General features: G+C 36.4%; 1 protein-coding gene across 1 annotated transcript in view; it reads right to left on the reverse strand.

The window, feature by feature from the left end:
• LOC575651 (spermatogenesis-associated serine-rich protein 2) overlaps window positions 1–12,450 on the reverse strand; it is a 34,360-nt gene extending 21,910 nt beyond the window's left edge. Inside the window, exons 1-3 of the mRNA XM_030974682.1 lie at window positions 12,215–12,450; window positions 4,923–5,020; window positions 3,272–3,380 (exon numbers count right to left, since the gene is read on the reverse strand). Coding sequence (XP_030830542.1) covers window positions 3,272–3,380; window positions 4,923–5,020; window positions 12,215–12,239 — 232 coding nt within the window. The 5' untranslated portion in view covers window positions 12,240–12,450. The remainder of the gene's footprint in view (window positions 1–3,271; window positions 3,381–4,922; window positions 5,021–12,214) is intronic.
• Between the last annotated feature and the right edge of the window lie 447 nt (window positions 12,451–12,897).

A 12,897-nucleotide genomic window follows, 5' to 3' on the forward strand; every position in this document is an offset into this window, starting at 1 on the left:
TTTATCATTTATCCAATAATTTATTCCTGGCCCCTTGCATAAAAAACAAAAAACAAACTTATAATGCAATTTTACTTTCAGCCAATACTGTACATGTATGTACCATACTTTTGTACAAACTAACATTAAAGATAAACTCCAGTTCTGGTAAAAAAAAAAGAAAATTAATTCACACAGAATCAAACAAAACTTACATGTACACTGAATGTTCAAGATTACAAATAAATGACATGTGCCAAACAATTTTGAAAGAAAATGTATACTGGCTGAGTAATGAGTATAGAAAGACAAGGAAATCAAGGTAGTACTAGCCCTGACACCATGTGTGTTGTCCCGTAGCTTTCTGTGTACAGTGCTTGTTACTTTACCAAGACTCGGTCAAATTTATTATGATTTTGATGACTCCAGAACCTTGCAGTGCACAACAATACTTACATGCTACATGATCAACTGTTTCTGATCCTTTCCACACCTTTTCTTTCACAATGCCATCGCATTACCAGTACTAAAGTTTATCTTTAAATATTCAGAGTTCAATTAAAACTCAACTGCATGTACAAGAGGACAATGTTCTCATTCTATACATGTAGGCCTACAGGCCGGAGTGTCAACTTTAGAGGCATGGTGGGGTACAAATATTCACTTAATGTACCAATCTAGGTACAAACATGTACATGTATATGTAGCCTATCTACATTGTAGCTACATGTACATGTATCTGTATCTACATGTATCTACTATCTATTAATGGACCTACATGTACTGTACATATACAAACAGAAATTACACTGTATATGAACTTGACTATTAAATATTGTTAAAAGTTTTTAAACCAAAGAATTCAAGTATTGTCTCTTTGTGGCTCCTGAACTAGTCATGTGCATACAGCATAGCCTTGAAAATAAACTGCAAAGTGTCAGGTTCAATAGACTGCCACGCTTGGGAAAGTTTGCATTATAACTAGGCCATACTTTGTGGCCAACACCCAATATTCAATACCAGATACCGGTACTGTACGTCACACATTGGACTCACAGGTAGTTTGCAGGCACAAACCCTTGTCATAGTACATAAAAGAAGGTCTGAGCTAGAAGACTATAGGGAGACCGGGGTCAATATTTAAAGCCGTGTACTGCTGCTCCTGACGATACATCAGAAATGGAGAGGGTTAAAGCTCTGTCCAATACTGTTTGCAATTGTGTAGTATCAAATGAGGGTCTGAGCCTGTAGACTATTAAACTGGACATGTGGACTAGACTCATTTCAAAAGTTCCACACTAGTCTATAAACAACAGAATCTACAGGAACACATAATATCAAGATTAGGAAAAACAGAACTGTAGAAATAACTGGTACCTAGTTACAAACATGTACAAGGTACATGTGAAAGGCATTGCTCAACTATCAGGTTTATTCTTACACTTTAACTTAATGCTGTCTTGTACATACTGTACAGTACAACATGTACATGTACATGTTGTACTGTACCAACTAAAATCAAAGACAAACAACAACAACAACAAATGGACAAATGGACAAACAAAAATGCAGTACACAGTAAATATTTGCGTATTTAAATGACCTGCACAAAGTAATATTTTTAGGTAAAAAAATTGCCCGTACAATACATTGTACACTTACTGTACTATTAAAGATCTACATGTACAGTGTAGTGACCTACTGGGTAACATGAATATGAGAAGCGCTACAATACACTTGCCACATTCACTTTTGCCTCTGCAGTTAATTTAAAGAAATTAAAAGAAAAAGAGGATGTGGAGGAGCATTGTTCATTAATTTCTTTTTTTTCCCAAACAGAACCAACTCATCATTTCCTTACCTTGTTTTTTATATTTAGTTGTTGATGTGTACCTGAGCTGATTATTGAAGATTGGCCAATACCTGACCACTAAGACTCTATCAGAAACATTAACAAACAAATCTCCTCGTCATCCTCCTCTTTTTCTTTTAATTGGGAAGTGATTAAAACCACTTTTCTGCTTTTTGTTTTTATTTGAATATACAGTGTACATGTATACTGTACATGAGCAACACATTTTGGGCAAACCCTCCTTGAAGATCTACAAAATCGTCATTGTATGTAGAGCCACTTACTGACATGAAGCCTACAGTACATGCCCTAAAGAGTACTTAAAGGCATTTTTTTTTCACAAGTAACATTACAGTACATAATAATAATAATAATAAAATTTAATTTTTATGACGCTTTAATAATACTAATGTCTCTAAGCGCTTTACAAATATACTATTACCCCAAAGATAACATATTTCTCAAATGTGATGGAGCTTACAATAGAAGACTAGCAGAAAATTCCCATTTTGCTGGAATGAACTGCGAGTACCGGTATGTTTATGCATACCAAAGGATATTACATGTAGTTCTTTTAAAGTTGGGAATGTAAGTTCTATTCTTTCACATTTATATTGACTTTTGTCAGAAGTAAAGAAACTTTGTGTACATTGCATCTGCTGACGTATTACGCCAAGAACAGGTATTGTAAAGCACTGATCCTCATCAATCTCTTTCATTATTCCTTAATTCTTTATGCTATTCAAGTCAGTGTTGAACATGGGTGATGGTATTTCATTTTTTCATACATGATTGAGTATTACCAAGGTCACTAAATGTCATACAATCGTACTGAGTATGCAGCTTTTATACATCACATTAATATTGTAAATGTAGGCCTATAATAATTTTGTCTGCTCCAAATTTGTTCAACATCCATGACAGCAACCAATTACTGAGATTTAAAGATAAACTGGAGTTCTGGTAAAAAAAGAAAATGAATTCTCACAGAATCAAACAAAGTTTTTACTGAATGTTCCAGATTACAAATAAATGTCATCTGCTACACAATTTTGGTAGAAAATGTAAACTAGCTGAGTAATGAGCATAGAAAGATAAGTAAATCAAGGTACATGTACATTATAAGTAGCCCCAATACCATTTGTGTACCTAGTCCCTTTCTGTGTACAGTTCTTGTTACTTTACCAAGACTGGGCCAAATTTATTATGATTTTGATGACTCCAGAACCTTGCAGTGCACACCAATACTTACATGTACATGCTACATGATCAACCTTTTCTGATCCATTCCACACCTTTTCTTTCACAATGCAATCGCATGTCATGACCAGAACTCAACTTTATCTTTAAATTAAACTGTATTCAATATTGCATGGAAAAAATATTCATATGTTGTTGTTTTGGGTTTTTGTTTTTTTCCTTTTCTAATGAGGATCTTACCTTCCATGAATGAGTGTACTGCTTTATCCACATTTCCCTCATGGCATTGAAGAACCAGTGCAATATCATCTCTACTCCGCGAAGGAACTAACTCACGAACTTTGGCAATCTGGGTGAGGAAGGAGATTTGGTAAAAATTATATTGTTTTCACACCATGAACATTTGATTTTAATAACGTTTGCACACAGCTTCAACAAACAATCTAAATTGGAATGATATGTTTGAGTACATGTGAAAAAACATACTGTTGAAATCTTAGAAGTTAGATGGGGCGATTTAGAGGAAGAAAAGATACAAATGTGATTTGTATCTTTACAAGACAAAAGCATTAATCTATATCTATATTCCATAAATTAGTTTACCCTCTATATTCCATAAATTAGTTTACCCTCTATATTCCAAATTATTATAGTTCCACTAGAATAGTTAATATACTGGTAGTTATTTCACATGCCGCTGTAATAGTGTAAACACTTAAATGTATGTGACCTGGCATTAACATATATAGATACATGTAGATATTAATGGAAATATTGTCTGATGACACTCAAAATGACCATTCAAAGTCTCAGTATAGTTTTTGTTTTGCAAGTCAAACATTTGCTCCTGAGGCAATTGCTCTAGGCCTTATTTCATCTAATAGATCTAGGGTTAGAGTTGGGGTTACAATTTGGTTTTAGGATAGGTTTAAGGTTCAGTGTACATGTACTGTAGTATTTGGTCCATGACTGAATTCATGAATTCAATTACTGTAGGGTGACAGAAGAACAATAGTCACTGGAGCAAGTTTCTTAAAACCTTTGCAAAGGAGGAGTTTTGACATACATTTGTAGGATTAAGAATACTGGTATAACAAGTTTCACATGTGCATTTACATGTAGGAGCGGAACAGGAAGACTTGTTTCATAGGATGTGATCTACTTCCCATCCTACTTCTTGCATATCTAGGCAAAAATGTGAGTGGCTGGGTCACGAGGTCAAACCATGGTTACAAGTTCATCCCTTCTCTCTCTCTCTCTCCCTCACTCTCTCCTTCTCTATTTCTCTTTTACTCTGTCTGTCTCTCTGTCTGTCAGTCTGTCTATATGTCTGTGTGACTCTCTCTCTCTCTCCCTCTCTCTCTCTGTTTTTTTTTCTCTCTCTCTCTCTCTCTCTCTCTATATATATATATATATCTCTCCCCCCCCCCCCCTCTCTCTGTCCGTCTATCTCTCTCTCCTTCTCTGTTCCACCCATCCTCCTTCCTCTCTTCTTTTTTTCTCTCTTTCATTTGGTCCAATTACAGATTTTTCATCCACTTGTTGAACATGGATGTCAAACAAACATCCCACTAAAACTACATGTAATTGCACTGAACAGTTGGCTATACGATTTGGGTGAATCCATAGCAATTGCTGTAAATTGCCGATAAGTGTTTTTTTTTAAGGGGGATGGGCGGCATACTAATGGCTTCAAGACGGACTCATTTTCGCAAGCTTACGATCTGTATTTCACCCAAATTCAATCATTAAAATTAATTTCTTGTGATTGAAATGTTCTGCTATTCAGCAATTTGACTAAAGTGATAGAGGTGTGGTAATTCTTTCTGATACAGAATGACTATCAAAAACAATCCTATTCGGATAGTAGAAAATAATGGCACAGACATACCTGTTCCTTGAAAGCTTCTTGTGCATGTCTTGGTTGGTCAGTCATTACTGCTTTTGTCCTTTCATCAATGAGTAAAATTCCAGAGTCTTTACTGTCACCTGAACACAAGAGACATAGAAATCAAATTGTTTTATAAATGTCACAAACCTCCTAGAGAAATGATGAACAAAATTAATTACTCAAAGGGGTAATGGATGTACAGTATATCAAATTTTACACTGCACATCACTCAAAATGTTTCAATGTGCATTTAATACAAAGTTCATCTCAACATCACAATCTTTTGGAAATGTATGGACACAACATACAAATTGGGCAATAGAAGGTTGAGGAAGGGTTGGGATGGGTGAGCTCAGAGAGCTCCACAAAGAGTATAAGGGGTTCAGTCAAACTGTATGCCTGTAGAACTGTACATGTACATGTACATTACCTGCCGTCTCTCTCTATTTCAAAAGTGGCTTTGGCTCCAACAGCTAAAGAAAGATGCTCAATAGTCTTGATAAACAACCAAATTCAACATGTAGGCATATTTCTATGCACAAGCAGTAGATTAAAAAAATTATAAATACCCGGTACTCAAAATGTTAATGCTCTTTAAGCTTAAGTGTATTTTCACATAACTCAACGCACTAAAAAAAGGTCTGAAGACATCTAGGCCTACTACATGAACAGTACGTGCATCCTCCTCATGCAAACTGGCAATGCCTACAAATACAAGACAGAGAGCGCTTGCTAGCTAGCTGCACTGTGAGAACGAAAACTGCTTCAGTCACCTGGTTTTGATAGACTCTACTAAACTCAGGGACTCGATCAAAGCAACAGCTGGTTGTTTTGACGTAAATCAGTGCCCGGTCTGTAGACTGTTCGTTCGTGTTATGAAAAGCAAATATTAGCTGTGGGTAAGCTTACTGTAGGGCATGATTGATGCACAAACAAATGCTATGGATGATTATTAAAATGTTCAGCATGAAAATGAATAAGAAAATAATCCCATGCACATTTAGCCTACATACATGTACACATAGTACATTTTGTACAAGTTCATCAATGCAGCACTTACACAGGGTTGTGATTTTTTTTAATTGTTTTAAAGTTGTTGTTTATTAATCAGAAACATGCTTTCACCACGGTAATTTTCTCACAGTTGTTTACAGTAACACCAGTGGCGACTGTGGCATACTTAGGAATAATTGTTCCTGGTGCAAACAATTAAAGTGCGATAACTTTGTTAAAACCCATAGGAGAGATATTTCAATAAGCAACTGTGAAATCATGTAGGCCTACTGTACATTCCACAATAAATGCAAAACCAAGTAATTCAAGCAAGAAAACACACAAACAATAAGGGGTGTTTTAAATAGTTTTAAAGCATGTCTTTTATGTATACCAGTAACAAAAAAACAAAAAAACAAAAAAAGGTGATTTAAGTTTAAAACGTTTTTAGATGTGCCACTGAACCATGTGCTTTATGTACATGTACATGTACATGTATTTACTTTTTGTTATCAATTTCCTGGTAATTTTCACTAACCAACAGGATATTCATTTCTAGAAGTTTAAAAATAGTTTATGGCATGCACTGTAGTCCTTCATGTTTACATTATTCAAATTAAAGGATGAGAATATTTTGACTCATTTCCAATCGTGATTTAAATGTTATATGAAAGCTTTTTCACACCACAAAAAGTCTGCTTTATCAACTTTCATGTTTTTTCTTCTTTATTATTTGGGCATTTTATATTGGGCATTTTATATTGGGCTATACATAAAGAATGAGTTATAAAACTTGTACATACAGTACATGTACAAAGACTTTTAGCTTATTCAACCTTGCACTGCTCATATAACAGCTTTACAGCCAGGTTGCACAACCAGAACTTATGTAATTTCAAATCAATGCTCCCGCAGGTATTAAGTCTATCATAACCCAAACAAGTTAGGGCAGAATGCCTGGCTCACCTTGGGGGTGCCCTGCCCTTTCAAAGAACAATGCTACACTGCTTCAGCAACTTTCAATAGGCAAAATGCAAGTAAAGATGATAGATGAACAAGTACATGTACATTTACCAGTAATTGTGCATAACAGGAATGGCATATATGATGAAGATAAATAGCGTTCAGAATTTCAGATGAAAACTCATATCGCCGAATGGGCTCCAGCCAATTCTTTCAAAGTTGAGAAGATTTAATAACGAATACTGAGGGCATCAAGAGATGCAGCATCATAAACTTTGACCTGACCTCTTTGACAATCAAGGCATTGTTTCAGGAAGCTGTCAGAAGTCAAGTTCACCAACATCCCAACGAGTGTTGACTTTAAACAAGGCAAAACACATTTCAATGGGTTGTCGGCGAAACTGTACAATTACATACAATATACACGGTACATGTATTATACAGCCTTACCTACTTGAGAGTCAAGTGGCTGCCAGCTTCTGCAAGGCTCAAAAAACACAATAAGAACATAATCAGCAACCTTTGATTCCGATAACAAAGGGTGATTTTATGGTAATCAACAAACAATGCACACATAAATCTCAGAACATGCATAAAAATTATAATGTGGTACACGTTCCTAATCTTATGTTAAGACCCTGTATTAAAGGGGTCAAATTACCATTAAATATTTTGACCTGTTTGCTTGGGTTCCATAACAGCTTCAATGCAAGTTTGATAACAAATAAATGCACTGAACCATGAAATGGAAAATTATCTGTGCTGGACACTATGATGTAAATACATTCTTAATTGAATGGCGAGCACTGTAGATTTGAAATTTACATCACCTTACATGTAATTATTAAGCACCCTGCAATCATTTCCCCATTTCAGTTCCATCATGTACATGTACTGTACATGTATGCTCCATCATCTTCTTTGATTAAAAAATCTATAAACCTCACAATTTGAAGATGTCTTATAACAATACACTTGACTTGTACATACATGTACAAATTACTTGGAGACAGGTGATCTGTCTACTTAAACAAGACAGAGTGGACATAATTTATTTGAATAACATAAACTTCAAACATGCAGTAGTCTGGCATGTGAATTATCACCATTTTTTGAGAGGACAAATATCTTTAAAATAATAGTCAATGACTGAAGACTACACTAATAATACTATAAATACCAAGGGAGTACAAAGTGCCTTCCCAGTTCTTTTGACAGATGCGACAAGCGTAAGGAGGAAGCAAACAGAATACATGACCTGTATGGCCTTGATAATAAGATCAAAGTCATCTTTTAAAGAGCTGTATCTAAATACAATAGGAAAATTTCAAAACTAAAGAAGGTTCTGGTACGTGTACATGTAATGTACATGTACAGCGTACATATTATGCATTGGCAAGTCCAGCATTCAAGAATTACAACAACAAAGCATTTTCTTGCTGTCCATCAAAAACAGTGTTTAGTTTATATAGATTCCAATCATGAAAGTTTTCAACACTAATAACATTGTACCCTAATAGAAGATGTGAAAAACTATGTACATGTAGTACATGAAGAGAACATCTACAATGTACACGTACTTTGCGTACATGACATCAACTTTAATAGCCCTGTTCTTGATCACAGTGCTTGAAGTATTTCTGACAAACAACTGGGAAATACCACACTATAAAGTTCAATGTTCAAACCTGCATGGTTTTACAAACACATTGTTGTATTGTTAAACCTGTAAGGTATAGAGTGGTGAAGTGTGACGTCATCAAAAATCTTTTTTTAGAATTTCTCAATTTTTTCTTCATTTTCCGAAAGAGCATAAAAAATAATGTCCAAATGTCAAAAAACAATTGAATATGTTAAGTATTGGCTGAGATATGACCATCTGAATGAATATATTTCCTATAGGAACTCAGTGTTTTAATGCTCTGGCTCCTAATGGTTAGGAGTCTGGGGGGTGTTTCACAAAGATCTTAAGTTGAACTTATCTCTAAGTGGGACTTAACAATTATGGAAAGCCATTAGCATCCTTAAAAATATTTTGTAAAAGTTATTTTAAAAGGCTTAAAGTGTTGATTCAAATCATTCATATTTTCTATTTTCATAGGAGATTTCATGTTCTTGATGTGGAATTTACGAAAAGTCTAAAATACTTCAATTTTTGCTTTTGAATATATTTCATTATAAGGCTACAAATGGCTCTCCTTAATATTTAAGTCCAACTTAGAGTTAAGTTTGACTTAAAATCTTTGTGAAACACCCCCCAGAGCTTACACTGAGTTCCCATAGGCAATCTATTCATTCAGATGGTCATATCTCAGCCAATACTTAACATAGGCCTATTCAATTGCTTTTCGACATTTGGACATTATTTTTTATGCTCTTTCGGAAAATGAAGAAAAAATAGAGAATTTCTAAAAATAGATTTTTATGACGTCACAGCTTCGGTACTCCATAACAATGATAAAAATGTGAAGGAATTGAAAGAGAGAGACTAATTTAGTGATTTTCCAGATTGAAATTTACTATTAAGTACTTCTTACCTACATGTTCATGACTACATGTACATTTGTATATATATATATATATTCTGTCCAACTTTGCTCAATGTTAGCGCAACAACACTTGCCATCAAACTGACTTTGTGGCGATCTAGTTTCTACATCCAAGGAGTGGCCAGGATGGGAGTACATGTAGGCCCCTACACTCAATTCAGGAGACCTTTTAATCTTCTATTAGTCACTGTCTGTCTATAGGTAGCCTACCCGTAAGATTGTTAATTGTTTGTTTATTGACAGAATAGGAAAGTATTCTACAGATAGTAAATAGGGGCATTGGGTGAATAGCTTGACTCCACCTATAAAACCTTCAATTGTAAACAACCAGAATATTGAACAAGCCTCTCCAAATTTAACATGACATCTAAAGAACTAGCAACAGGCAGATTCTAGTAAAATAACAACGCAAAACACAACATACCGGTACACGTCGTAAACAATTTATTAGAACAATATTTTTGTGGTGTACAACTGTACACTGTACAAGAACACTGTATGAAAGAACAGAAAAGTGAACAGATACATAAATCATCATCCCCACAATTAAAAAATGCATCCATATAATCATTACATCCGCCATCTACATACATGTACGCACAGGTATCAATGGGAAAGGCACTGAACCAAGGACAGTGCGTTGCACCGGTTATCACCGTTGTACAACGATCAACATGCATTCTCTCTATTGTTACCTTAACAATAATAGGTGGGGTGTGCTATGCTATGCACACAAAACAAAAAAGGGCTACTTCACCCCAAATAATCTTCACTTGGCAGATGACACACCGCACTTGGGCAGTCCCTTCTTGGGGAGATGCAGGTTGATTTTCTATGAAATTCTATTGGCTCAAATTACCAATTCTCTTTCTCATTCAAACCCTTTTATAACAAAAGTGGACACAAGGTACTAAGAACGATTCTTTCCATCCATATATGTCGGCCTACAACCTATTTGAAGATTTTTTCTTCTTCTTCTTCCTTTTTTTATGAATCCTACATCAATTCTAGACTCTATTTCAATTTTTGTTTGTTTTGTTTTGTTTACCAGGTAATGATAAATACATTGTACAAATTTCAGCATAGCAGAGACATGATTCTTTAAGTTCAGCAAAGGTGTAGAACTCTACACCTAAGGACTCAATATCTGGGAAATGTCATTGTACATGAAAAATGTACCGTAGTAACTTTTACCGTACTCCAAGTTCAATGTACATGTAAATGGGCATGCAAGCGCCACTCTTTTTTAAAACCTACAACTTTCAAGTACAGGCTAATCTGGTTTGTTATTGCATTCGCATGATAAAATGTATTTTGTACAACTATTAGGGACTGACATTAGAATAGGGGTTGTGTGTCAGGACGCTTAAGAAACACGAAGCTGTCACTTTTGCCTTACGATTTAATGAAGATAGTCTAGAACTAGACTCTAAGACTCAAAAGTCATACATCATTACATGTGAGTGTAGATGTAGATATTTGTCCTTTATTGCCCAAAATAAATCTTAGACGATTTGTGAAATATCACTTACTGTAGGTCTAGACCTACTGTACAAACGTTTGTAAAACCTGTCAAATAACTGTTTGAAATCACGTTCCTGCAAACCTGTCCGGACACACGACATATTAATTTTATATGCAAGTAAAAATAAACTTCCCCTCCACCCCCCCCCCCTCCACCACCACCCCCAGCCAAGAAAACAATATCAAAATTGTTGGAAGAAATGTTTGCAGGCGCGTAGCCAGGGGGGGCGGTGGGGGCGGTCGCCCCCCCAAAACGCCGGCCAAAAAAAAAAAAAAAGAGAAAGAGAAGAAAAAAAAAGAAAGAGGACGTAGGAAGAAAAAGGGAAAAGGAGTCGAGAACGGTACAACGAATCGTCAAAGCTTCCGCGCTTCGCGCGGGAAGGGGGAGACTGAGTTCAAATTAAGAATTATGAGTCGGGAAAGGTACAACGAATCGTCTTCTTTCTCTAATAATTTTATGAAACGCCAAAGCTTCGCGCGAGAGGGGGGGGGGGACAGAATTCAGACAAGGATTAAGAGTCGAGAAAGGTATACAACGAATAGTCTTCTTTCTCTAATAATTTAATGAAACGTCAAAGCTTCGCGCGAGAGAGGGGAGGGACTGAATTCAGACAAGGATTATGAGTCGAGAAAGGTACAACGAATCGTTTTCTTTCAAAGCTTCCGCGCTTCGCGCGGGAGGGGGGAAACTCCCTGCACTCCCTGCACCCACTCCCCTAGGGAGCGCGCTTTGCGCGCTTTTTAAGTGATTCGCACGCTTCGCGTGTAGCTACCGCCCCCCCTAAAATGAAATCCTGGCTACGCGCTTGAATGTTTGGATGTACATGTATGTATATCGATATGAACCCTCACCATGAGCCCTCACCATGCAATAAATAATCAATTTATATGTTTAATGAAATTCATGAGAATCACATCTCTTGGCTCTTGCAATATTTTTTGTTGCATAAAAAAAAAAAAATATGCATTTCCTTGAATTTGAGTAGAGTCTAGAATACTATTGCCATTGTACTTTACAGGACCTCAGTTCTCAAATAGTAAAACTATATTTGAATGTATAATCAGATAATGTTAAATGAAGACAGTGTCACGATCATGATACTTGATGAAGTCTAACAAGTTAGATCTAGGCCTATATGATGGAGAAGAAAGAATGAGGTTGGCTCGCGCTCGCTGCATCTGCATCTGCATGCAGTGGCTAGTGCAATTGCATCGACACTTTCACTGAAGTCTGACTCTGACTGTGAAGAGCCTTTTTCTTACCTTGAGCAGCATTCTTTTTCGGCATCGTTGACTGATTCTCTGACTTTCAACTTTCGAAATTTGATTACCCCGCGTCGAAGTACAGTACGGTACAGCTACAGTGTGGCAGTAATCCAAATGGAGTCTACTCTCAATTTCAACAAGTTACACGACGATACCACTTCCACTGTCAATTCATCCCTAGATCTCCGATCCAGTACCGGTAAGTGAGTGCAGTGCAGTATGTGCAGTGCAGAGGCGACAACATGCGCGCGATGTGTACGGGGTAAAAGGACTCGCAGCTGATTTGATTACATAAAAAAAAAGATCTTATACAACTCGTCCTCCAATACTGTGCCCATTTTAGTTAAGTCGACCCCTTAACGTCCGTTTTAAGTTATTTCAAGGAAAACCTCAACTTTTGCAGGTGCTCAAAATCATTTTGTTCTTTAGTTCTTCTTGCCAAAGCTTACTTTCACACCAATGAATTATTATTTGTTCTCTTTTATCTCAAATCTCTTTCCATATTTTGTTAAATGGGGGTGGGATGGGAGGGGGGTGGGGTGGGGGCATGCAGTTACTCCATGCCAGCAGTTGTGCGTATACCACTGAGGGGTGCTGGTCACACCAGCACCAGGGGAAGGGGGGGGGGGGGCATTAAACTGGTCTTACTAAGTACAAATTAACAAGGCTGCCAATATTAA

The sequence above is a fragment of the Strongylocentrotus purpuratus genome, unplaced genomic scaffold (assembly GCF_000002235.5).
Source record: "Strongylocentrotus purpuratus isolate Spur 01 unplaced genomic scaffold, Spur_5.0 spur5_scaffold_7, whole genome shotgun sequence".
NCBI lineage: Eukaryota > Metazoa > Echinodermata > Echinoidea > Camarodonta > Strongylocentrotidae > Strongylocentrotus > Strongylocentrotus purpuratus.